The sequence below is a fragment of the Thunnus albacares genome, chromosome 3 (assembly GCF_914725855.1).
Source record: "Thunnus albacares chromosome 3, fThuAlb1.1, whole genome shotgun sequence".
Classification (NCBI taxonomy): domain Eukaryota; kingdom Metazoa; phylum Chordata; class Actinopteri; order Scombriformes; family Scombridae; genus Thunnus; species Thunnus albacares.
In genome coordinates, this window is record NC_058108.1 from 15,046,962 (window position 1) to 15,070,052 (window position 23,091).

General features: G+C 42.2%; 1 protein-coding gene across 7 annotated transcripts in view; it reads right to left on the minus strand.

The window, feature by feature from the left end:
* LOC122979284 (microtubule-associated tumor suppressor 1 homolog) overlaps positions 1 to 23,091 on the minus strand; it is a 67,439-nt gene that overhangs the window by 12,820 nt on the left and 31,528 nt on the right. For 6 of the 7 annotated variants that reach the window (XM_044346620.1, XM_044346624.1, XM_044346619.1 and 3 more), the window contains 5 exons: positions 18,708 to 18,956; positions 17,194 to 17,361; positions 6,629 to 6,670; positions 3,981 to 4,099; positions 3,389 to 3,736 (listed from right to left, as the gene is read on the minus strand). In XM_044346620.1, the coding sequence (XP_044202555.1) occupies positions 3,389 to 3,736; positions 3,981 to 4,099; positions 6,629 to 6,670; positions 17,194 to 17,361; positions 18,708 to 18,956 (926 nt within the window). The remainder of the gene's footprint in view (positions 1 to 3,388; positions 3,737 to 3,980; positions 4,100 to 6,628; positions 6,671 to 17,193; positions 17,362 to 18,707; positions 18,957 to 23,091) is intronic. The other variant, XM_044346625.1, reaches the window with a different exon arrangement.

Consider the following 23,091-nt stretch of genomic DNA (forward strand, 5'->3'; position numbering starts at 1 on the left):
ACTCCCTTTTTGCTGCCATTTATAGTCACCGAGATCTGAAACACTCACAAAGTGCACAAAATAGACAGAGAAGTTGTATTTAATGTCATACTAGTATGGGTGGAGTATCCTGATAACCCCACCCACCCAAACTAAAGCCCCAACCCCTTTCACTACACCAAACAGCCCCCCCCCCCTCCCGCCCCACAGCCTGGCCTCAGGGGAAGGTAGCTCAGCGTCAAGTGTTCAGTTTATATTCAGCAGTCACCTATTCAAGTGTGGAGAACAGATTAGATAGCGCTGGTATTCAAGCTTGAGATAAAGTGCACATTATCTCAGACACACAAATCACAGAGTTCCAGGACTGCTGCATTCCTCCACCAGCTCCCTCTCCTCTGTCCATCACTCCCTTTCTCCCCTCCACCTTCCACCAGGCTGTCCATCTAATCAATAACCCAGTCGTGAGGGCTGCTGCACTGTAAACCTCTGACAGCTCTCCCCATGTCCCACTTTCACAATACTCTGCTGGAAAACTGCCACGGAAATGGAGCATTTATCCTAATACACAAAACCATTCTAATCAGGGGCTGATTCAAAAAGCTTAACCTGAAAGTTATGCAACAGTTACACACACACACACACACACACACACACACTCACTCATGTACGTGTGCAGGGTTGTTACTGCTGATAACAGGTTATTCTACAGATAATGAGCTACTTTCTCTCAGAGAGAGACATGCGGGCAGATAACAGCTGTCCTGTGCTTCTCACACACTCACTGAAGACAAGTGAGTGTGTGTGTATATGCCTGAGGTCGAGTACATTTTATTACCTTGAAAAAAAGAATATAACATAAGTCACTTGTTAGTGTTGTTTGCATGTTGTATGTAATCAGTGAAGGGTCACCTTGACCCTGTTTACACTTGGTCTCTTTTGTAGTATAAATGCTAATGCATCCTGATGCATCCCTGACAAGGACGTAAGGAAAATACATCATCAATGCAGTGCGTGGTTGTTGTTTTGGTGACAGCACGCCAACGCCAAATGACTTTGTCCTGCCAATATCAACAGTTGGAATAGTCTGTACATGCATATAAGTTATTGAAACATTTCTGCTTTCTTAGCTAGCCCCTGCAAAACAGATCTGGCGCTTATCTGGTGACAAGCGGGGCCCTTTGACCTTCTAGCGGAAGTGATGTAGGTAAAAGTAAGAAGATGAAAGTTCAAAGTGACAGCAGATCTGTTCAAAGTGTAAGGTTCATACATATGTAAAACAGTGGAAAGGGTTTTGCAGAGGCCTACTGAATGTGAGCCCAGCTGACTGATGGCTGTTGAGGCAGAACCAGAGAGAGTATTTATCTGCAAACGTTTTTTTATTTCACATGGCATTATGCTCTGCAAACAGAAAATCACTAGCCCCAGTAGTCAAACAGAAAATATTTACAGAGCAGCCTATCCATGTCCGGGACTCTGTGATTAACACATCCTGGTGCCTGGCTGAGCCAATCAGCAGCCTTCAACCTGTGATGAAGCAGCCCAATACAGTATAAACTGACTTCAGCCATGTTTAACCCCCTAACAAAACTGTACAAGGTCTTCTGGAGGTGACACTCCAATATCATTTATTGGAATTATTTACTCTTTAAAATATTTTCACTCAGACCCAACATCCCCCGAGGAGTTTCTTAATGTGTTTATGGCATACCAAAGGAAAGAGTGTGTTTATACCAGGAAGGAATAGGAGTGTTTTATTCAAAAACATTCAACTTATTACCTTGAAAAAACAATAGAAGTGTCGGGGCTACAGAGCTGCTGAGCCTGACTGAAGTCAGTCACACATGAAAGAGCTTGTCGAGGAAACCTCTCGAGATGTGTGCTACAGACACATACTACATACATCTTAATAGGGTAACATCAGCTGTTGTAAACAACCCCATCACAGCTGACAACAGGCACTAATGCTAGGTAGAGCTAACCACAATCACATAGCTATTACACACAACACACACAACACTCTCAAATTAAGAGCAACCTCTCTCACACACACACACACACACACACACACACACACACACTCACAGATCTGTCAGCACATCAGTGCCAGCAGCAGGATGTTTCCATGGCATCATGTGTTGTTGTTGTTAATAGCAACTGGGTGTGGACTCAGACAAGCCTCTCCCTGCTGTCTCGATGCTTCCTACTAAAAACAGCCATTAGTCTACTCCTCCTCTACAAGCATCTCAACCAGCACCTTAAATAGCAACACTGCCATATCACCAACAACTGCTGACTGATGCTTTAATTATAGGCTGCGGGTGCTTTGCTCTAATTTGCCGAAGGGGAAGGAAGGTGTGCAGATAACTGATCGTTTCCCCTAATTTACCTCCTTAAAGCTGCGCTAGACCATACTGTATTTACATGTACAAACACGTCCATCCTATCTGCCTTTAAAGTGGCGTGGTGCCCCAGCAGAAGAAAGGGACCCATCCCCATCAACTGAAACACACCCTATTACCACAGACAGTATTATTATTTGTGGGGGGATCGCTCAGTAACAGGAGGTATGGGTTAGAAGAGGCTACATCCAAAATGTTCTCACCAAGTTTGATACAGCCACACCAGACAGAAAGAGACACCATATTCTATGCAGGATTTCTGGTAAGGCTGTTGCGACCACAGACGTCCTATGTGAATTTACTGTGTGTAAACTATGGCTAAACATATAGCATATATGAAGCCATTTGACTTGTGTTGAAGTCGTGTATAATATGGTAGATTTTATTTCAAAATTCAAAACATGAGAAGAATCCTCTCAATTAACATGAGCAAACTTTTAGCTCCCTAACTAGGCTTAGAAACCAATGTTAGCTTCTGCTGGATCTGCTGAATGTTTGGTTGTGGCACTCGAATCCCAATATTTCCTCCCAGTTCACTTTTGATATTTTGAAGGTCAACAAAGGTCACAGTTGAAATTCAAAGCAATACACAAGCATTGATATTGAGATTTAGGAAATCAGAGAATATATCTGTGTGCACACCAGATACAGCAGAGCTAGCTAACAAGCTAACTGCAAACCGCTGTTCACATGAAGTCACTGTTACACCGTTATATCTGTCCTGACCTTATTGGTTCGTTTCATTTAAAAAGGAATCACTGCCTGGTCACATTTGCATTGTGGTCAGTATGCAAACCTAGCAGTGTGGGCTGATTCATGCATGACCTGTCTTGCAGCCAAACAGTATTTACTGTACTTCAAGCTTCTCAACCCTAAATAACGAAACAATATCACCGACAGCAGTACTGGACAATTACCATATTCATTTTTCCAACAGCTAAACAGTGTGCTCTTTGCCTGCATTTTAGTATAATTTTTCAGTTTGGTAACCATAGAAAAAACTGAAGTACCTCAGTGAAGAGATGTTGGATGACTGTAGCCAGAGCCTCCACTCTCTTATTCCCCTGGACAAGCAGCTTCCTCAGCTGGTTGATGGCCTGGTTCTTCTTCTCTGCCTGCTCTTTGCTCTGGTTCTGTTTAGCCGTGAGTGTCCCGTCTGCAACAACAGCTCCGACCACGCCAGGCTTGGATGCGCTCTGTAGTCGGGATGCTGTTTTGGGGCTGGACCGTGACCCGGTTCTTGCTTTGAACCCGAGCCCAGAGGCTCCAGTGGTGCCTGTCCCATTGTTGGCGGTATCAACAGCAGGCACTGGGAGAACTGATGTCGCTGGTGCATTTGCATTTACAACATCCGGTACCTAGCAGGAAATAACACCACATACATTCACTATGCAGACGCTTTTCAAAAGATTTGAATTTTGGGTTTAACTGTCAGTATAAAATATTCTAAGCTATGCAGGTCAACACACCAGCAGTCAGAAAGGAAGAGTGGAGAGTCTGTTCAGTAATGATAAGGAGACAGTAAACACTGATGTTGTGTCTTACCCATGATGGAGCTGAATTAGCATCTTAAAGCTAAAAAACTAAAAGAAGAGGACATACCAGGTCTGGTGGAGGTTGCTGCTGGTTCTGGTTGTTTCCTCCTGCAGGTGCTGATAGCTGTGAGCTGCTGTTGCAGTTTGTGGATCTTGCCGGTGCCTCCCGGGGCTTGTTTTTGTCCACTGCAAGAGAACAGCGTCCACTTAGTGTGTGGGTAGCGGGTACAACATTCAACATGGTGTCCACACACTCCCCACACACAAAAAATACACTCATCCCATTAACAAATTGTAAAGTACACACAACAGCAGGGTCACGACATGAAACTACACTTGTTCATCCTCTGAATAAAATAACAAACAGAAGCAATGTGAGTAAAAAGAAGAAACAGAAGAAAGGATGTGAACACAAACGCACACAGTATCAGTCAGTTTGGGGTCTGGGCTCAACCATCACAACATCCAAAACACAGAAAACACACACACATACACACTCGCTCTCATCTGGTAAATGAGAATACGCCCTACTGACTGTTCTATGCTGAGACAGATGCATCATGGGATTTCTGTGGTAATGATGGCCAGTCTGTGTGTGTGTGTGTGTGTGTGTGTGTGTGTGTGTGATGGGTCCTTGGTGTGCATTAAGGAGTGCATTACCAGAGACAGAGCAATTAGAGAGAGAGAGAGAAAGTGAGCGAGACAGAGAACACACATCCTCTGCTTCACTGTTGTTTCTTCCAGTTCGTCTTTCCCTGCAGTCCATCTCATTACACTGCATCTCTCTCTCCCTCCCTCTCTCTCTCTCTCTCTCTACACTACCTTTCCCTCCATTCTTACATCTTTTATATGTTGGCTCCACAGGCTCCAGAGTGGTTCCCTGACTAGAAATAAAGCTCACTGTACTTCAGTCCAGGGAAATAAACCTTAACACAGTCATCAGCACCACTACCACCACTGTCACTTATCACAGATTTGACTGATGTCACTGACTGAAAATCAACAAAAATCACATCTCAGTTCATTTGGAGCTTCAAGGACATCTGACTGGCTCTCCTCAACCACTGACAGTGGGGCCTCCAGACAAAAAGTGAGGTGCAAAAAGCCTGTAAATAATTCAGAATTAACAATGGATTTTTGTATGAAGTCGAACAGTTTTTGCAGGTTGTGCAGAAGTGCAGTCACTGGACAAGTAAAGCAGTGCAGCCTGCAGGACCATGAGTGCTGTGTTGTCATCTGCAATATGATGCTTTGAAGATGCAGATTATTTCTGAGGGATCGCTCTAATGAGTTGAAATTCTCATTCTCTAATTTTACTTTCATCAAGAGTCAAATTCAGTCTGTCTCAAACCAGAAGCTCATCTATGGCGATGTGAGATTTCATCACAATGCACAGCACTGGAGAGGGTCAAGTCACCATCGGTCCTCATTCATACCATTTGAAAACCTCATCCAAATTGTAATTCACATTTCCTGAACTGGAACTGTAGCTAGCGCTAATGCTCAGACCTGCTCAACAAGGGTTAAGCAGTGGCTTCCTCACAGATACTGCCACCTACTGGCAGACACCAAGCAGATCATGCTGCTTTCTATCAGCCTGTTGATCAACCATAGTGAAGAACAAGAAAGGACGAAAATAATTAAAATGGATCGGACCGCTGTGCACCTCAGTGTGAGAGGAGAAAATCATTAGTGCACACTGACATTTGAGCAACAGCTGAATTGAATGCTGTCAAACACTGACTCACTTTAATCAATGAGTCATCCTCAGAACCATCTAATGACAGAAGCAAACACCCTGATCGCTCCACCGTACAACCTGCTGCTGCTGTCAGTCCTACACTGAAGGGCCGCGGGAGACAAGACGCTTCCTCAGTGTGCATGTTTGTACAAAATGCTTCATCAGTTCAGTTTGAAAACAACCCCCTGGTTTGCTGGATCAGCTACTGATTTATCACTTAAACAGTGCGCTAGGTTCAGTTTATCCTGATGGATATTCAGATCTGACATGACACTTGGCCAAAAGTCACTTGACACCTGGATAGAAACATAGACCTAACTTGAGTTCACACAAATCTCATCCAGGCTCATTAAGATAATCTGTAAACAGACTCCAGTATGACCAGTTATGAACACTGATATGTGACAATGATTACAGCAAGTTGGTGAGCGTGAGAGATATAACACACTGTCACTGTATTTCCTCCTCTAATTAAAGAAATTAAAAAACTGACGGTGTACACGTGTGCACACACACACACACACACACAGAGCTATGCTTTCATGTTCATTTTGCGCTTGCATTCCTTGTGTCTTCAATTAAAAGTTGCAGAAAAAAAGGAAGCTGAATGAAATTAATTTAATGTCCATTCTACACTTCGGGCTAAATTACTGTTAAGGGGAAACATGTGTGTCAACCGATGCAAATTCCATTTTTAAGCATGGGAATTAGCTGTTGAGGACACTCAGGGAGGCTACATGTTCACTTCAACCAAGATGATAAAAATGTAATTTCCCATTTGATTTGTATTCTATTTCAAAACTCAATTCTGTTAAATAACTGCGAGGGAGTTGCTGCTGCTAATTGACAGCAACCAGCAACACATCTCATCTGGAGTGTTTGTCTGGTGTTGAAAATGTGCAGGTAAAATAACAGCTTGTTGTTGTTGTTGTTGCTCATGGTCTGTTTGAGTGTTGGGTGATGCAGGTGTGTACCTGGAGTCTGCCAGGCAGTCATGCAGAGCTGCTGAGCCCAGACTGAGAGAGAAACAAGACTGTTAGCATGCACGTCACGTTAGAGGAGTAAAGGAGAGAGTCTCCTTCAGTACACAGTGAGATGACCTGCGTAACATATGATACCTTAAGAGACTGTATCATTGTGGGCCTCATAGTTAATGCTGGCTGTATATTCAGCAGTCCAATAATTGAATGTAGAGACCATTTGAAATAGTTTAAATTATTCATAAGAATGAAAACATTTCATATATTTCTTATTTGTTATGCAGTGTATGGCAGCTGTTTTTATTTTCAGCTCTACATCACTTATGATAAGTATCATTATTACGTCAGTCATCCTGTGTACCAATCTCATGATCACTCAATAGGAATCCTGCTGTATACTGAATCATTGAGGGAAAACCAGTCAGGGGTTGGTTGGTTGGTTGGTTGGTTGGTTGAGTGAAGGAATAAAAGGTCATGTGGAGGAGGAGTGGAGGCTTTGACTCAAGAGGTTGAAAAAGCAAAGCGAATGAGCCGTTTCTTCATCAGAGCATCCTGAAACAGTCCACAGAGCTTCCTGAACAAGCTTCCTTCACTTTTCATGTGTGTAATAATGTAAACCACACATAGGAATAATACATGTTGTGTGATGAGGACACAGATACCAAAAATCCTGAATCTGTAAAACCTGCCTCCCAAAAGTAGAATAGGCTCTTGGCAACATCAAGGTTTAATTAGATTAAGAAGTTTTGTGGGTCCATCTTTAATAAGCCCCGTCATTAACGCAGACTCAGACAAATCCTCCGTCAACAGAGCCGGTGCAGGCCGAAAAACTGTGAGCTTACTGTACCCGCCATGTGGTGCTGGCCAAATCAAACACCGCCGCTTCAGAGACAGATTAGCGCTGGATTACTCGGTATGTGTGTTTGCAGGACAAAAAAGTGTGTCAGCCTCACAGAGAGAGCAGGAAAAACAGGGACAGCAACACATACACTCCAGGTAGTTGTGGCGATCCTAATCTCCTTAACCTGCTGCATTCAGATTACTCAAATGACAAAAATATAATCTAATCTGAAGGATCTAAAAAATTAGATTCCAATAGAGGCTGGATTAGATTAGGTTTTGTCTGTGGAGCAGGTGATTTCAAACTGATTTACAGAGCTTAAATTGGCATCCTATAAATCAATCACAGGCATCTAGAACTACACTAAAACTGTTATAAGTAAGATGATAAAAAAAACTAAATATGTAAGCATGCAGATGTTTATAAGGAGGGACAGTGTGTTTCTGTGCCCTCTAGTGGTTGGGCTCATACTAGACAAGACCATTTTAATAACAATCTCAAATTCATTCCAGCACACTTCTTGTAATCTTAGCAGAAATCTTTTATATTATTTTGTTTGTACATTTGAAACTACACAAAGCCATACAAAAGGCTGCAGACAAACACTGTTCTGAAACTACACAACACAATCTGACAGTGACTCCACTGACAACAGCAGGAAGACCTGTGAATAAACATGCACTGATTTGTGGGTTTATGATGAGATGTAAGGAGAGGAGAGAGTCTTTACTCTACCAAATATGTCTAGTGATGGTGGCTGCTTGAGGAACTGTGCAACTGTGCAACTGATGAAGACCAAATCAAACTGACAGCAGGACTGGCAATCAAGAGTTTGTCATGATTAGATCGATAGATTTCATTGTCTCTACGCTACGAGATTCAGTTACAGATTGTTCCCACGTGTTGCCTTGGGAACAATCGTGCAGAGCAGTCACTGTTCACAAGTGTGTGTCCACTATATGACCCTGTTTACATGCAAACTAGACCATCTGGTTACCTAGCAACAACCTGTGATCATTTTTGTCACCCGGTCACTCGTGTCATCCAACATGATCACAGAGAGACAGACTGCTTGACGTTTTTACTCTCGGTGCACGCTGGTCTCAGTAGAACTGTGAGAAAACTGTTTTTCTCAGTTCCACAAAAAGATGTTGAATAGAGTAAAAACAGAAAAAGCTCAGTAGAGGCAGAGACATATAAACTGTGTGACAATAGTTCATCCAAATATATTTATGCATATTAGCATGTACTGAATTTTTAAAAAGCTGCACTATATTATCTGCATAATAAACTGTTACATGTCTAACATCACTAGTGGTGCAGTAAGGTCTGTCAATTGATTTTTTACATTTTAGACCACCTTGGAATGGAAAACATTACCAGAATCCAAACAACACTATTCACTAACTAACACTGTTGGAGAAACAACTAATTAGCATTTTATTTTTGGCAACATTTCAAAGGTTTGCTTCAAATTGACTTGGCAGTTGGATAGAAATGCAGCCAATGGCTCTGCATGACCTTATATATGGGTAACACTGCTGTGGAGAATATCTAACCAGTCAGGCTGGGATTGTAAGGCTACAACCAAACTCTGGATGGTTATCATCATATAGGTGAGCCAAACCACTTCAGTGGCAAGACATCCCACTGAGAAAAACTGAAGTATATTTAAAATTCACAAACCACATGCTGAGTAAAAAAAAAAAAGGACTGAAATAGAAATTCTGTATGAAAATGATACCCTGCTCCTCATTAAAGAGGTTCAACAACCACAGTGACATTAATGCACAGATAATTTAAACCACTTCAACCGCTGGCTGTTTTTGAGTGAAACATAAAGCATTTTTGGTCCCAGAGGCAGACACTGTGTTAAACAACTGTTACTCATTTTATATGAGGTTTCTAGATCAAATGCAGCTCCAGATGTGGACGAAAAAGATAAACTGCACATTATTGCCCCTGATATTCTTCAAAGAGAACATCTCTACCTAGTTTTACAATTAGAGAACACTGCAGCTGAAATCTACTGTAGACCTCTGCTGAGCCTGGAAAATATTCCAGTCCAGCAGATACATCCTCTAATGCCCTCATCTGCCACCACATTAGGGGAAAAAAAAGCAACCTCCACATCAGATTAAAGCTTGCACGATTGGACAGCCTTAGCTGAACCACTGTGCAGTGTGCACACGTGTCTCTGCAGAGTGTGTGCGCACACGCACATGTGGTGACTAAAGCCTGCTCTAACCTACATTTGAGGGCGATGGCAGGCAGCAGCGGGGAAGTGGGTCTGTGGAGCTCAGACTGAGAAAACATACTGCAGCCAAACACGTGCTGCTGGGATCAGATGGGCTGGTAAGAATACACACAGCGCAACTCAGAGAGAAACAGCGTGATGGTGATGCGGTTGAGCAGGAATATTTACCAAAGAACAGGGAAGAACATGTTCTTATGAGCAAAAACTTCAAATTAGAAAATACTGGCTGCAGAACATGAGCTGATTAGTAGATAATTTGCTGCCGAGCATGAAAAAACATGCAGACAATTTTCCAGCAGAGAGTAAATGGATCAAGACGATTTGCCAAGATGATGAAGGAATTAGTGTGCAATTTAGCCAAGACACATGAAAGAAATTTATGTGTCAGAGTAAGCCTAGTGGCCTAATGATACTGGCAAACATACAAGTCAAAACCATGTGAAGCTGATGAAGTTAAACTGGGCAAATCTGCCATTAGCTTCTTTGCTCCCTGTAAACAAAGCAAAAATGCATAAATGTTCAACTCTCTGGTGTCTTTGGAGGATTATCTAATCTCTGCCCATTTACAGCTGCTCCTCTTTTAATCAATTTCATATGCACATCCCACATGTGATTACTTTGTATTCTGTATTCTCACTAAACAGAATTCTGATTAGAAACGCCTGGCAGTGGATCATGTTTTTGACTCTGACATGACCACGTGCACGCTTTAAAAAAAAAAAAAAAGAGCAGCTTTATTGATTTAGTCAGATATTTCGCTCTAGTTGACTTACCACTGCCTTATTTTCTGTTCAGCTGAGATTACAGCAGAGATCTAAAACAGTCAAAGCAATGCTAACACTGAGCACTGTTGTGTCTTGTTAGCTTGGCAGGCTAAGTTCAATGACAGTTGTTCACAATGACATCCTCTCTGTCTCACTGATTTTTCTTATCACATAGCACTAATGCCACAAACAACTGTTCACAGGATGCTCTGCAGCTCCTTTTTTTTTTTACATTATAACAGAAGAAACACCATTAACAGTGAGTAAAGATTCTCTGCCATGTTAGTAAGAAGACACAAGCCTTCCACAAATAGAGAGCACCCTTTTAATGGTTGAATAAGTAAAAGCCAGATGCGTCCTTGGCTATTTCTGGTTTGTGTATGTGTGTGTGAGTCACGTGGTTGGTGCCCCTCTAGGCGTGGGTATCGCAGCTAAAAGGAGCCGGTAGTCATGGCTATTCATCACGCCACTGCTGAAGCACTCGTGCAGAAAGCTTCCACACACACACGCACAGACTCATGTGCACACACACACACTAGTGTTAAGATATCTGACGGCCCTATTGTAACCCTATACATCCATGGCGGCTGTGGTAGCCGGCGTACACAACACTGAAAGCCCCACAGCGGAGGAGAGACGGAGGCAACAATGGCTGCCAACGCCATGCGGGAAACAGAAGGAGTTGAGGGAGGGGGGGGGGGGGGGGGGGAGAGGGTGAAGTGGCCTTTGAGGCTGATCTGGAGTCAGGTTTGGTATCCCATGACTAGAGATTAAACAAAAAAAAAAAAAAAAAAAAAAAAGGCTGATCGCTACACAATAATCAAAGGCAACTTCAACCGTCAGACAAGCGGAAAAAGAGGTAGACAGAGCATAAAGGAAGAAGTAATATGGAAAAAGGTGATTGGCAGACAATATACATAAAATAAATGTTTTACTATGGTGAGGCAGCTGGGTGTTTTTTTGGGTATACCTGCTAATGATGCTACATTAGCTTCAAGACATTTGAAAATCATTTAGTACGGGAAGCTAATGAAGGGGAAGTAGCAAACATTATGCTAGTCTTCAACTAGTAAACATTATGCTAGCTGAAGACTAGCAAAGCACTCTAGCTGCTTTGCTAGGGTGTGGTAGCATCCCATTTAAACCCAACCCCGCCATGTGTATCTACGGTGGATGAAAGAAAAAGGTGCTGGATATCAGTTTCAGGCCTGAAACTCCATAACAGCACATGGCAAAGAGGAAGTGGGGTGATGAGAAATGAATGGACAGATGGATGGATGGATGAGCAGAAGTGTGAAAAATCAGAACTTTTTTCTGATTTCTAAAAGGGGTCACAGATGGTTTGGAGGTTCATGACACACTGCAGTGATCAATGAATTGCTGGATGGTGAGATGATGGGCCAACATGGAGGACAGCGGCGTCTCAAAACCTGCGTGGAAGACCACAGTGTTCTTCCTGCATCCCGACAGCAGCTGAAGATTTCGGAAAAGTCCTTTGGCCGTCAGCTTCACATGGAAGTTGGACAGCGATAATCTGGGAGACCATAACATCCTCTCTGCTTGTCCCCCAGTACTGACAATGTTCTTCAGTGGACGAAAAAGTCTTTGCTGTAAGACTTGGTTTCGGTCTGGTGTTAGGAGTCTGGATTGTCTTTTTGTGTAAGAGATCAAGTACGACTTTCAGCACTTTGTCTGCTCTTCTGGACTCTCAAAAAGTCCTCAGCTGCTGGAAATATTAACCTGGATCTTTCTGGTGTTGCCAGTTCCCGATGTTGCCCGTCTCTCCAGTGTACTGTTGTCACCTGTTTCAGGAAATTATTTCTTTTTGTTATTATAAAGCTATTTCCAATATATTCATGTCCGCAGGATCTCCCAGTATAATTTTGTACTTGAATAGGATGAGATGCAGGTCAAAATGTTCCTCTTTTCTTCTTTAAGTCCAGAAATGAGTGAAAATTATTCCACAGGAGAAAGAAAGAAAAGAGCTAGAGATCGTTACTGCCATGTGGAGGTCAGGAAAAAGAAACAGATTTTGAATTTAAAGTGTAAACCTTTGACTTGGTACAAAAGAAAACAGAAGCATTAAAAAACCAAGAGTGAAAAAAAGGGGATTCCGTTAAGCTGCTAGTTGTCCATCGATTCAGAGTCGCAGAGTCGCCACGGCAAAAACAAAAAAAAAAAATCAATCAAACAGGAGAAATTGTTGCTGTAGCCCAGCCAATAAAAGAAGAAGAGAAAATGGCGCCAAAAAGCTGTGTGCTTCACTGTCGTCCAGGTGGTAGTGAATCATCCGGCGATAAAAGATGGAGAGAGAGAACGAGAAGGAATGAGAGAGGTAGTACTCGTGTGTGTGTGTGAGGGAGGGAGGGAGGAGAGAAAATCCTCAACGCTGCTGATGATTAGTAGTCCGTCTCTGCTGTTACACGCAAAACACACACTGATCTGTCCCACTGACACACACCACAAAGGTGTGTGTGTGTGTGTACTGTCACAGAAATGTGGCTCACAACACACACAAATACGCTTGATGGCTGGACAAAGACAAGCATCTACACACTCCCTCTATTTTACTGCTGTTTCTAAAGCTCTGTGAACCCAGCACACACACACACACACACACACATACACACACACATACACAGAGAGGGAGGGATGCTGCAGGGGAGGAGGGGGAGGGGGAGTGGGTGGGATTTGAATAATCTCTCCACCGCTCGCTCACTCTTTTCCTCCCCTCCTTGCTTCCTCGCTCGCTCCCTCCATCATTATTTTCTCTGGTCTCTCGCCCTCTCTAGGTTTGCGTTTGAATGAGAGAGCAACAGAGATGATACATGTCAAGGTTAGATGTGATGAAAGGACCACGATGAAACAGAAACGCTGGAGAGACCAAGAAGGTGGGAGGAGCCCCTGCCTCTCTCTCTCTCTCTCCCTCTCTCTCTCACACACACACAAACACACACACACACACACACACACACACACACACACACACACACATCTTCTCTCTTCATCTCTCAGTGGCAGGTGCCATATTAAGGCTATTCATGAAAAACCCAGACGCCTCGTGAAAAGACGCCTTTGTTTTACACCAACACACTTGCACTACACATGCAGCTCAGCTGTTTATTCAGATTGAAAATTTAGTTAGGTTTTCAAAATGACAGTTATAAGCTGAAAGTCGAGGATAAAGTTTATAATCGCCTTATAATGCTTTCAGATTGTTTTTGGACTGTCATTTGTCTTTTACTCTCCATATTTGCTGTAAATTAACAGGTAGTTACTTTTTTTGCCCTTCACAACACTAACTTTATTGGGTCAGCCTAATTAAAACTAATGCCAGCTCTGAAATAAATACTCCTACATTTATGAAATGTTTTTGCAGAAATTACTTTCTACAAAAGAGAGATGCTGATTCAACTTATGCTGATTTTGGAGACTATAGTTTGTGGTGCTATTGAATTGTATTGCATACACTGAGAGGTTTCTAATATTTTGCCCACCCTATTTATATCAGGGTATATGAGGGTAGATAAAATATTAGAAACACCTCTCAGTATAACAATACAATTGAACACGAACTTCAGCATCAGAAATGACCATGAAGGATATAATGATCAGTATTTGCAGGAACTGTTTCAGAGGTGTTATTTCTAACTTCATGAAGGCAGGATATTCAGGGCTGTTTTATTAGACTGTATTAGTTTTAGCTACATGGACCTAAAACTGGCAACTGAGTGTATATTGAAGTTGTTACCAAGGATAGCCTGGTATGCATGAAAACAATAAATCATACGAGTTACATTACTCTTAAAAGGTGCAGTTTGTAGTGTGTAGGAGAACCTACGGTGGCCATGAAGCTTGTGAGAAACATGAAAGGCCCTCTCTAGAGTCAGTGTTTGGTTTGTCTGTTCTGGGCTACTGTAGAAACATGGCGGTGTGACATAGCAGGCCCCGCCCCCTATGTAGATATAAAGTGCTCATTCTAAGCTAACGAAAACACAACGATTCTTATTTTCACAGGATTATACACTAATTAAAACATACTTATGAATATTATATTCCATTTCTGCTGAGTCCATTCCGGTAGATGCCACTAAATTCTACACACTGCGCCTTTAAGAGGAGAAAGCCTAACTTACAAAAAGTCTAAGTGGCCACTTGATGCAGTGTGAAGAGCAGTAGAGTAACACTTGCCAAGAGCTTCCTCAATGTTCTTCTTCCAACAGACATTTAAAGTAGCAGCTTGTTTTCAGAGAGTGTTTTCTGAAGATCTGCAAGAGAACTGCAATGATCGAAATGAAAATAAACTTAACTGACTATGTCATTATCACCTGAGTATCCACAGACCTTATTCAAATACACTATGACACAATGAATTTCCATATTTGATATTGGGACTCTAAACAACATGTGCTTATTTCAAACTTGGCTCAGTAAAACCATCACATCATTATTGGATTACTATCACATGGTGTACTTTCCAGAAACAAGGTGGTCACTCAGACAAGACAGTTGGTCACTTACAGCTGCAGCTTGTAGCTTTGCACACTGGCAGCCCCACATGGCAGCAAGAGGTAAATGTAGCGCGGAGCCAGTAATCTTGTTTAGTTTGACTCGACTGGTGGGTATGACACGCTTTTCTTTACTGCAGCTCTACTCTGTGATTGAAGTTGATAAGATGGTTGCATTTTTACACTAAAATCTTGCCTGCAGCAGCTTTAATTGGCTTAAAACTCACCCTGTACAGTGCATACAATACAAGAGAGAGAAATGACTCTACAACTTCAAATCAGAATTCAAAAATTACAAAATTACAACTCAGCCATGACACATAAATAGTCCCCTGAGAGCACAAGACATGGACAATAAAACCTGAGCGCTATGTGTGTGTGTGTGTGTGTGTGTGTGTGTGTGTGTGTGTGTGTGTGTGTGTGTGTGTGTGTGTGTGTGTGTGTAAGCCAGAATCAATAAAGTCCATGTTCAATAGAGACAAAAAGAGCTAAAGACAGCCACTGAGAGCTTTAAAAGCCCGCGCTGCTAACCACTGTCGCCTGAGGGCTGCTGTGGTGTGTGTGAATGAGAGAGAGAGAGGTGTATGAATCAAATGCATGTGTGGGGCTGCCTTCTTCTGTGTGTGTGTGTGTGTGTGTGTGTGTGTGTGTGTGTGTGTGTGTGTGTGTGTGTGTGTGGCGGTTAAGCCATCACGAGGGTGACAGCATGTCTGTGACTAGCGGCTCCCCACAGGCCACAGAGGGACTTCCAGGACCGGCCACAGAGGGGAGGCAGCCAGGCGCCCGGGCCCAGACCAGAGCCACCACATTTGGGAAGGCTGCAACCACAGGCCCCGGCTTCACAAGGCCCGCACGGAGGAAACCAGCAGTACTTACAGGCTCTATAACGACCAGCGCATTTCACACACCAACATTAAGACATCGTCTGTAATGTCACATATTTTATGTCTGCTACTTGCATTACTTGTTGAAACACTGTCTTGATATCAAATAAAATTTGCTTCTAGAGCTGCTTTAAGATTTGAAATGACACGACATCAAAAGTATGAAATGTTGAACTTGGTCATTTCCTGCACATTACTGTGGGTCAAATTCAAACAGTAAACAAGTGTTATCGGCACACTTAAGATTTAATCCAATTTAAGTATTGCTGAGATGCAAACCTGGTTCCACTCTAAATTCATAGATCAAGTGTGTGTGTGTGTGTGTGTGTGTCATGATCAGTAGAATAATTACAGAGACTGCAGAGAGATGATGATTATGTTTGTATAAGCTTCCAGGGTGTGAGTTGTAGTCAGTTAGTCCAAATGTGTGTTTGTGTGTGCAGAACAATAAACATCCAGCAGTGTGGTTGAGGATTAATAGCACAATCTCAAGTGATCTCAATTTTGCTCATTCAAACTGATACACACACACACACACACACAGAGATTAAAAGTTGTGACGGCACAGCTAGTGACTGCACACCAGACTTGTCTTGCACATGGTTAACCAAATAAAAATGGTTGCTAACAAATGAGTCAGACACTGTGGTGAAACTGTTAACCCTAAAGCTTTTCAACACTTGCATGTCAAGGACATGAGTTGCCGTCTTTTCATGTGAGCTTCAGGACTGATGGTCCATAATGTGAAACTAGAACACATCCTCAAGCAAATATGTTACAATTATTTTACAGTGTTGCTTTAAAATAAACCTCTAATATCAGGCAGACTAATTACGTATTTATTGCAGAATTGATCAATAAAGGTCATCTATGAGAAGACATTAGCCAGAAGATGAAGGCATCGGATTTCTAAGAGCCATATCATTTGAACTCTTATATGAGGTCACAGCCAAAGCCAGTGCTAGTGCCAAATGAACAGAGGGCAGACAGTTAACAGCAACATGTTCACATTTGGTACAGAACATAGAGCTGTTCTGTCAAAACACAGAATAACAGAAAAAATAAGTTAACAGCTAACTGGTGACCTCCTTTCAACACTTTCATGGTGCACATCAACACACACACAAAACACGCACAGTAGCTGTGATATCTGGATGTTTGCCATTGTAGCTACTGCCAAACCTCCTGGGATTAATGCGGTTTAGACACACCTGCAGCCTTTTACACACAAACATCTCTCCTTGCCAACACAAACAGGTAACAGGACTCACAAACCCTTACAAACAGCCTCTCACGCTTCCTCACCTGAGTTGTTCAGTCGACTGAGTCTCGCTGAGCCGCTTCTTTGCAAGGGATACTGGGACGCCTGCTTTATCAGCCCCTGATTGGCAGCAGAAGTTGTCTTTGCTGCTGTTTGATTGGCGGCTGCTGTCTTGGCTGTGATGTGGCTGGTGACCGACGGGGCCTTCAAACCTGTGGAGAGGATGCAGAAGAAGTCAAAGCCCATGGCAGACGCTTGTGTTTCCCTCACAGGGCCGGGGACGCTGATGCTCGAACGTTGACCTGTCGCAGTTAAGGCAGCTGGAATTGTGAAAGTAAGTCCACCTCAGTCACCCTGAGACATCAACAACTAAGATAGAAGCTGGATTACGACCGGGAAGTTGTTCTATCTTCAACCGTCTTCTTTTTGTTTTCCTTCAATCCTCACTCTTTAAATGTTAAACAGCTAACTGCTCAGCTGGAGTTATAATTTCTCTCACTCCCTCTCTGTTCTTTCTGTTCCCTGTGTAATAGGATCACATTATCCAATCCCTGACCCAGACGGGATAGACCGCTGAAACAGCTGTCTATTTGTTTGACGTTTCTCTCCTGTTGTGTGAAGAAAAGGGACTGAAGTAGTGTGTGTTACAAAGCCTTTACCTGCTGACTAGTATTTATTATAAGTAGAGGGGAAGTTGCAGAGTCGTTTGCACCTTTAACGCAGTCACACTCTCTTTCTCAGATTCAAAAATACACACATTTACTATACAAAGCATGCAAGAAACATTAAAACAAATCTATTCTTAATAGTTTTCATGGATTTTTAAGTCAATCTTAACTATATATATTCATTAAAAATACAGCAAAAATGTGAAAATGGGTTTTAATTGACATTTTCTTTAGAAATATGCATCTACACTGCATCCATCCTACAAAACCATTAGTACTTGGGTTCAGCTGTTCATTTACTTGTCTTGTTGATGATGTTATTCTGCCAAATAAAAGATATTTTCTTCTTTTTCCACTTCTCCCGTTGCTTTATTGGTTATTAGTTCTGCTCGGTGTGTTTTTAAAACAAACTGCAAACTTGCGGTATCGACAACGTCGCCCCGAATGGCAGGAAGTAAAATCTGCTGACAGTTAAATGTTGAAAAAGAGAACAACAACTTTTCTCAATGGAGAAACTGAAACACACAGAGTCCTTTGATGAACATGAAACAGTCTCTGTCCCAAATAAAAAGATGAATGTACAGCCCTGACATCAAAAACCCCATCTGATTCTCACTGAACAAGTAAAAACAATCATGGCTGATGAACGACCTGCTAATGAGAGTGAAACCGTGTCGCTGATTCATCTGCTAATGATCATGACAAAGAACTTTCTTCTTTCAATGCAACAACTAAGAGTGCTGATTACACTGTTCAATTATGTTGTGCATCAGACACATATTTGACTTTCATTAAACTGATCCGGTCCAGTCAGTATCACCACTCTCACATGTGACGCAGTTAATACATTTGTTTGGTATGAAAGGATTTGGGTACAGACACACTCTCACCTGTAGCCGTGGTCCTGGCTTGCAGTGACAGAGCTCTGCTCCGCATTGCAGGAGGCTTCGGAGCAGCAGTGACACCGTTGCTGTTAGCGCTAACTGCGTCACCGGGAGTACTGGTGGAGGGGGGAGCTGTGGCGCTCGAGCTGGTGAGCTTTGCCGCGCTCTGGCTGCCCGCGGGAAGAGTGATTCGGCTGGGCCGCTCGTCTGGCTTGGTCCCTGTTGGTGCTGGAGCTCCGAGAGATGATGGAGGGGCTGAAGGAGAGAAGAAACGGGAGATATTAAAACACTAAGAATCATTTGTATGAATGGTAGGACAAAAAGTGGAAGTGGAACGTTTGCTGAATCTTGTTTCCTCTGTTCATAAGACTCTGCAATCATGAACAAACCTTTACATTATCATCAAGCCCAAACTTCTCCCTAACTTACTTTACTGTTTACTGAACAGTAAACTGTGGTGATGTGTGTGGGAGTAGGGACAGCAGTACTACACAGCAATATCAACCCCCACAGGGGTTTCTTTAATTAGGAAGAGATAAGATTAGGGGGCTGATTATGAAGCTCTTTAACGGCTGCCCAGCAACTTATCTGGTGGTAGTTTCGCCCCATTTGTACCAATGAGACCATAGGAATGAAAGCATGGGGGTTTTATCTGATGTCTGTGTGTGAGGTGTGTGTTTGTGTTGTTGTTGTTACTGTTGGGGCAGGGTGTTGAGCTGGTGTTGGGTGTTGAGTCATGACTACAGACATCAGTCATGTTAATCAGAGATTTTTGGGTAACATCGACATCTTCCTCATTAGATACCATTCACATCTGTTCCAGGTGTGTCTGGGGGTGTGTGTATTTAAGGATGTGTGTGATGTCAATCTACTGGTGTTGATCTAAAAGAAGGATTATGTACATGTGTGTGTTTCTATCACCCTGTTCACACATACAGCTCACTTACTGTATCTCTTCTGATTTTATTAAGTCAGATGAACCAGATAGAGTGTAAAAGCAAATCGAAACATGTGACGGCATACATGTGGTTTTACACAGACCTCGGCAGTTTTCAGCTAACAAACAGCAGAAAGGAGTAAGTTCTGTTGTTGTGTGCTTTGGCAGCCTTCCTTGCAAGATTATTTTTACTTCTTTTTATTCTCTGCAATTATAAAAACTGATCCAGACTTGCAGAAACACAACAACAATGTTCATGTGGCACTGCATGACACGGAGGAGCAGATGAAGCCTGTGGAGAAGCCACAGAGGAAAATGTCATTTGTGTGAATATGTTCTATGTAAATCTGACCCTTTCCATACCAAAAAATAAAATACTGCTTAGTGTTTGCTGCCTGATTTTATACTGTATTTAAGCCATAACTGGACACTAATACTGTATTTTCTACTGAAACCTATGTTAATAATTACACACAATATCCTTTGTCATCAACTGTTTAATCAATCTATGATCAACCAAACTGTTTTATATCAAAAGGTGGATGAAACTGGAGTCAACCTTTTTCTCAAAGAGACACAAAGTTGACTCACTAACCGTAAAATGAGAATCATTACTTTATGTGTTTATAAAATGGCAAAACACATACAAATCTAACTGTGTGGCTGTGTACTACACTGATGCTCCTCTCTGACGCAACTAAATACAGAACCTTCATATTACCATGGGAACTAGGCATCTCAAATGTAATCCGGTTACCATAACGACCGAGTGATCTCTAACCAGCACTGTAATGTGATGTGTGAGAAGGAGAGGAGAAAACCTGTGAGGCTGAAGTCTCAATTTTCTCTACATTTAACAAATGTTAAATGTTTCTGTGTGCCAAGTTATCTTAACTCAAAGTTCACTTACTAGCTTTTTTTCGGAGCCTTTGACTGCATCTCACAGACTTTAGTCAATGGTTCTTTTTTTTTTGGGGGGGGGGGGGGGGGGGGGGGGTGTTAGTAAGGGTTGGTTGAAACTATAAACAGCAAAGCAGAAAGGTCAAATGAGAAAATTGTGGAGATCTTTGCCACAGTGGAATGCAACAGAAGAAAAGCATTGAAAGGAACATTTTCCAATTCCTAAATATATACAAGCACATTTTAGAAATACTAAAACATGACTGTTAAAAAAAAAAAAAATCTCAGTACTTCTTTGTTGCACACTTTTGAAACATAACTTGCCACTTTTATTCATTTTTTCCAGAGACCTTGCCTGGACTGTAGAGTGTAGAGTCATACTGGTGCTGGTTTCATTAGCTCTTATTTCTGTGCTTATAGTATTCTAATACAAGTTAGACAGCGGCACAAAACTTACTTATCTTAATCTTAACCTTAAAAAGGTTAGCCACCAAAACATCTCCAGGCTCTCAAACAACTTACAGCTGTGTTGTCATGGTTACAGTAAAAGCAAATTCTGATTAATGAGCAGAGAATGGATGGATTTTTAATAATATTTTCCATTAAAATGTCCTTACAGCTTTTGTAATCACAGTGATTATCTGCTGGAGTGAACAGAGTTGAAAGCTGTAGTCCAAACAACCATGAATAATTTACCCAGAATACATAGCAAATTAGTCCTACTCAGGACAGTTTGCCACCCATGAACTCTTCTTCTATCTGAAGTTTGTCAGACCCACAGTCAAAGTCAAAAGCAGAAACTGGTCTAGTGTCTGTTGGTTTAAAACACTCTGCTTCTTCTACTAAAGATGTCTCTCTTTATGACTGAATCATTGGTGTTTTAACTGCCTGGCCTGTCTCACATTTTACACAATAAAGCGATTTCAAAAGGCTTGAGTCACTGTAACATGTTTTCTTTATCCTTTGAAGGCAGACTTTAAGATTCCAGCCCTCTGAGCTGACATTCAGAGCACCAAAAACCAGGTCTAACAGGTTGAGAAATAATCCCTCTTCTTCTTCTCACACTGCCATGATGAGTCAGACTGTCCATATACAATTGATGGGTAATGATGTTGACGTGGATGATTGGCTTGGATGGTGTAGATGGATGTTCCTATTGTTTAACTTGAGCTTGCGTGGTTTGTTTTTACATATTTTCATAAAATGTTTCATGTATTTTATTATGTTGTATCTGCGTTATGCTTAGTGTGTGTTTGGCTGCGAGACATGTTTCCCCTTTGGGAACAATAAAATTAGAGTTAAACATCATTGCACAGTGGTGAATCTGGAAACAGGCTCTATCTCTTTGGATCTGAAGGACTGAGACTAAAACCTGACACAGTAAGTCAAACATCGTCTACATTTGGCTTTTATCTCCAGAATTAAGAAAATACACCAAACAATAAAAAGAGTCCAGGAATGTCGAGTACATCAGATATTAAGAGTTAGTGTAAGGTGGATTTGCCCTTGAAAGAATAGCGCTGCAGACAACGCACGTACACACACACACACACCCCCACAGGACCAGCCGATGATGTACAATTATTTATCTTAACTGAATCTTAATTTAATCATGCACAAGCACATAAAACATATCCGAACTGTTCACTAGATAAAAAATGATAGCTACACTTAAAACACTGAAGCTCCGTCTTCGTCCTGAGTGTGCATAACACATACATACACACCGCCTGTGCTCTGAATCCTGACCAGATGTGCTCTTTGACCTCCACAGAGGAAAGAGGGAATATTACTGTGCACATACATTCTCTCTTTCTCTCCCTCTCTCTCTCTCTCTCACACACACACACACACACACACACACACACTCACTCACTGAATCCCTGGGGCGAGCGGTGGTGATGACGGTGTGATCAGTGAGGGGGGAACTGATCGTATATTTCACTCTAACAGCCTGTTTGTACAAGAGTGTCAGTACACTTTTAGCTGCTGATTGTATATATTATAGGTGAGTGTGTGTGTGTATATAGTCCCATTTACACATGCGACCCTGAACTTATCTAGATATTACCCTGAGGAGCTGTATGTGAGAGCGAAAAATGTCCGAATCAGTTGGAAAGGACATTAAACAGACTTTTAACCTGCCAGCTGCCTAGTATAAATTCCATGTAATGTCCGGCTGAGCCCATGTGTGAATACAGCAGGTCACTGTTGGCGTGAAACCAACCGGAAGAATACAAACATTCAAGCCTGTATATTGCTTTCCGCTTTTCCGTTAATATTGCGGATACGTTGAAGTACATGTAGTATTGATTCGTCCTTAGCCTCATCTGCCGTCTTTGATGTGTTGTAAACAAAACACTGATTTCATAGCATACTTTCGGAGTCGTGTCCTGCCTCCTGCACGCTCTACCCAGGCGCCACCCATCGCCTAAACCAAACAGAATATTTCCAGTAGGTGACAACGCGTCTGACACGGACAATCTCCCGATGTGTGCTACTTGTGGGAAAGAGCAACTCCGGACAATGACGGGGACTGATTCTCTTGCTAGT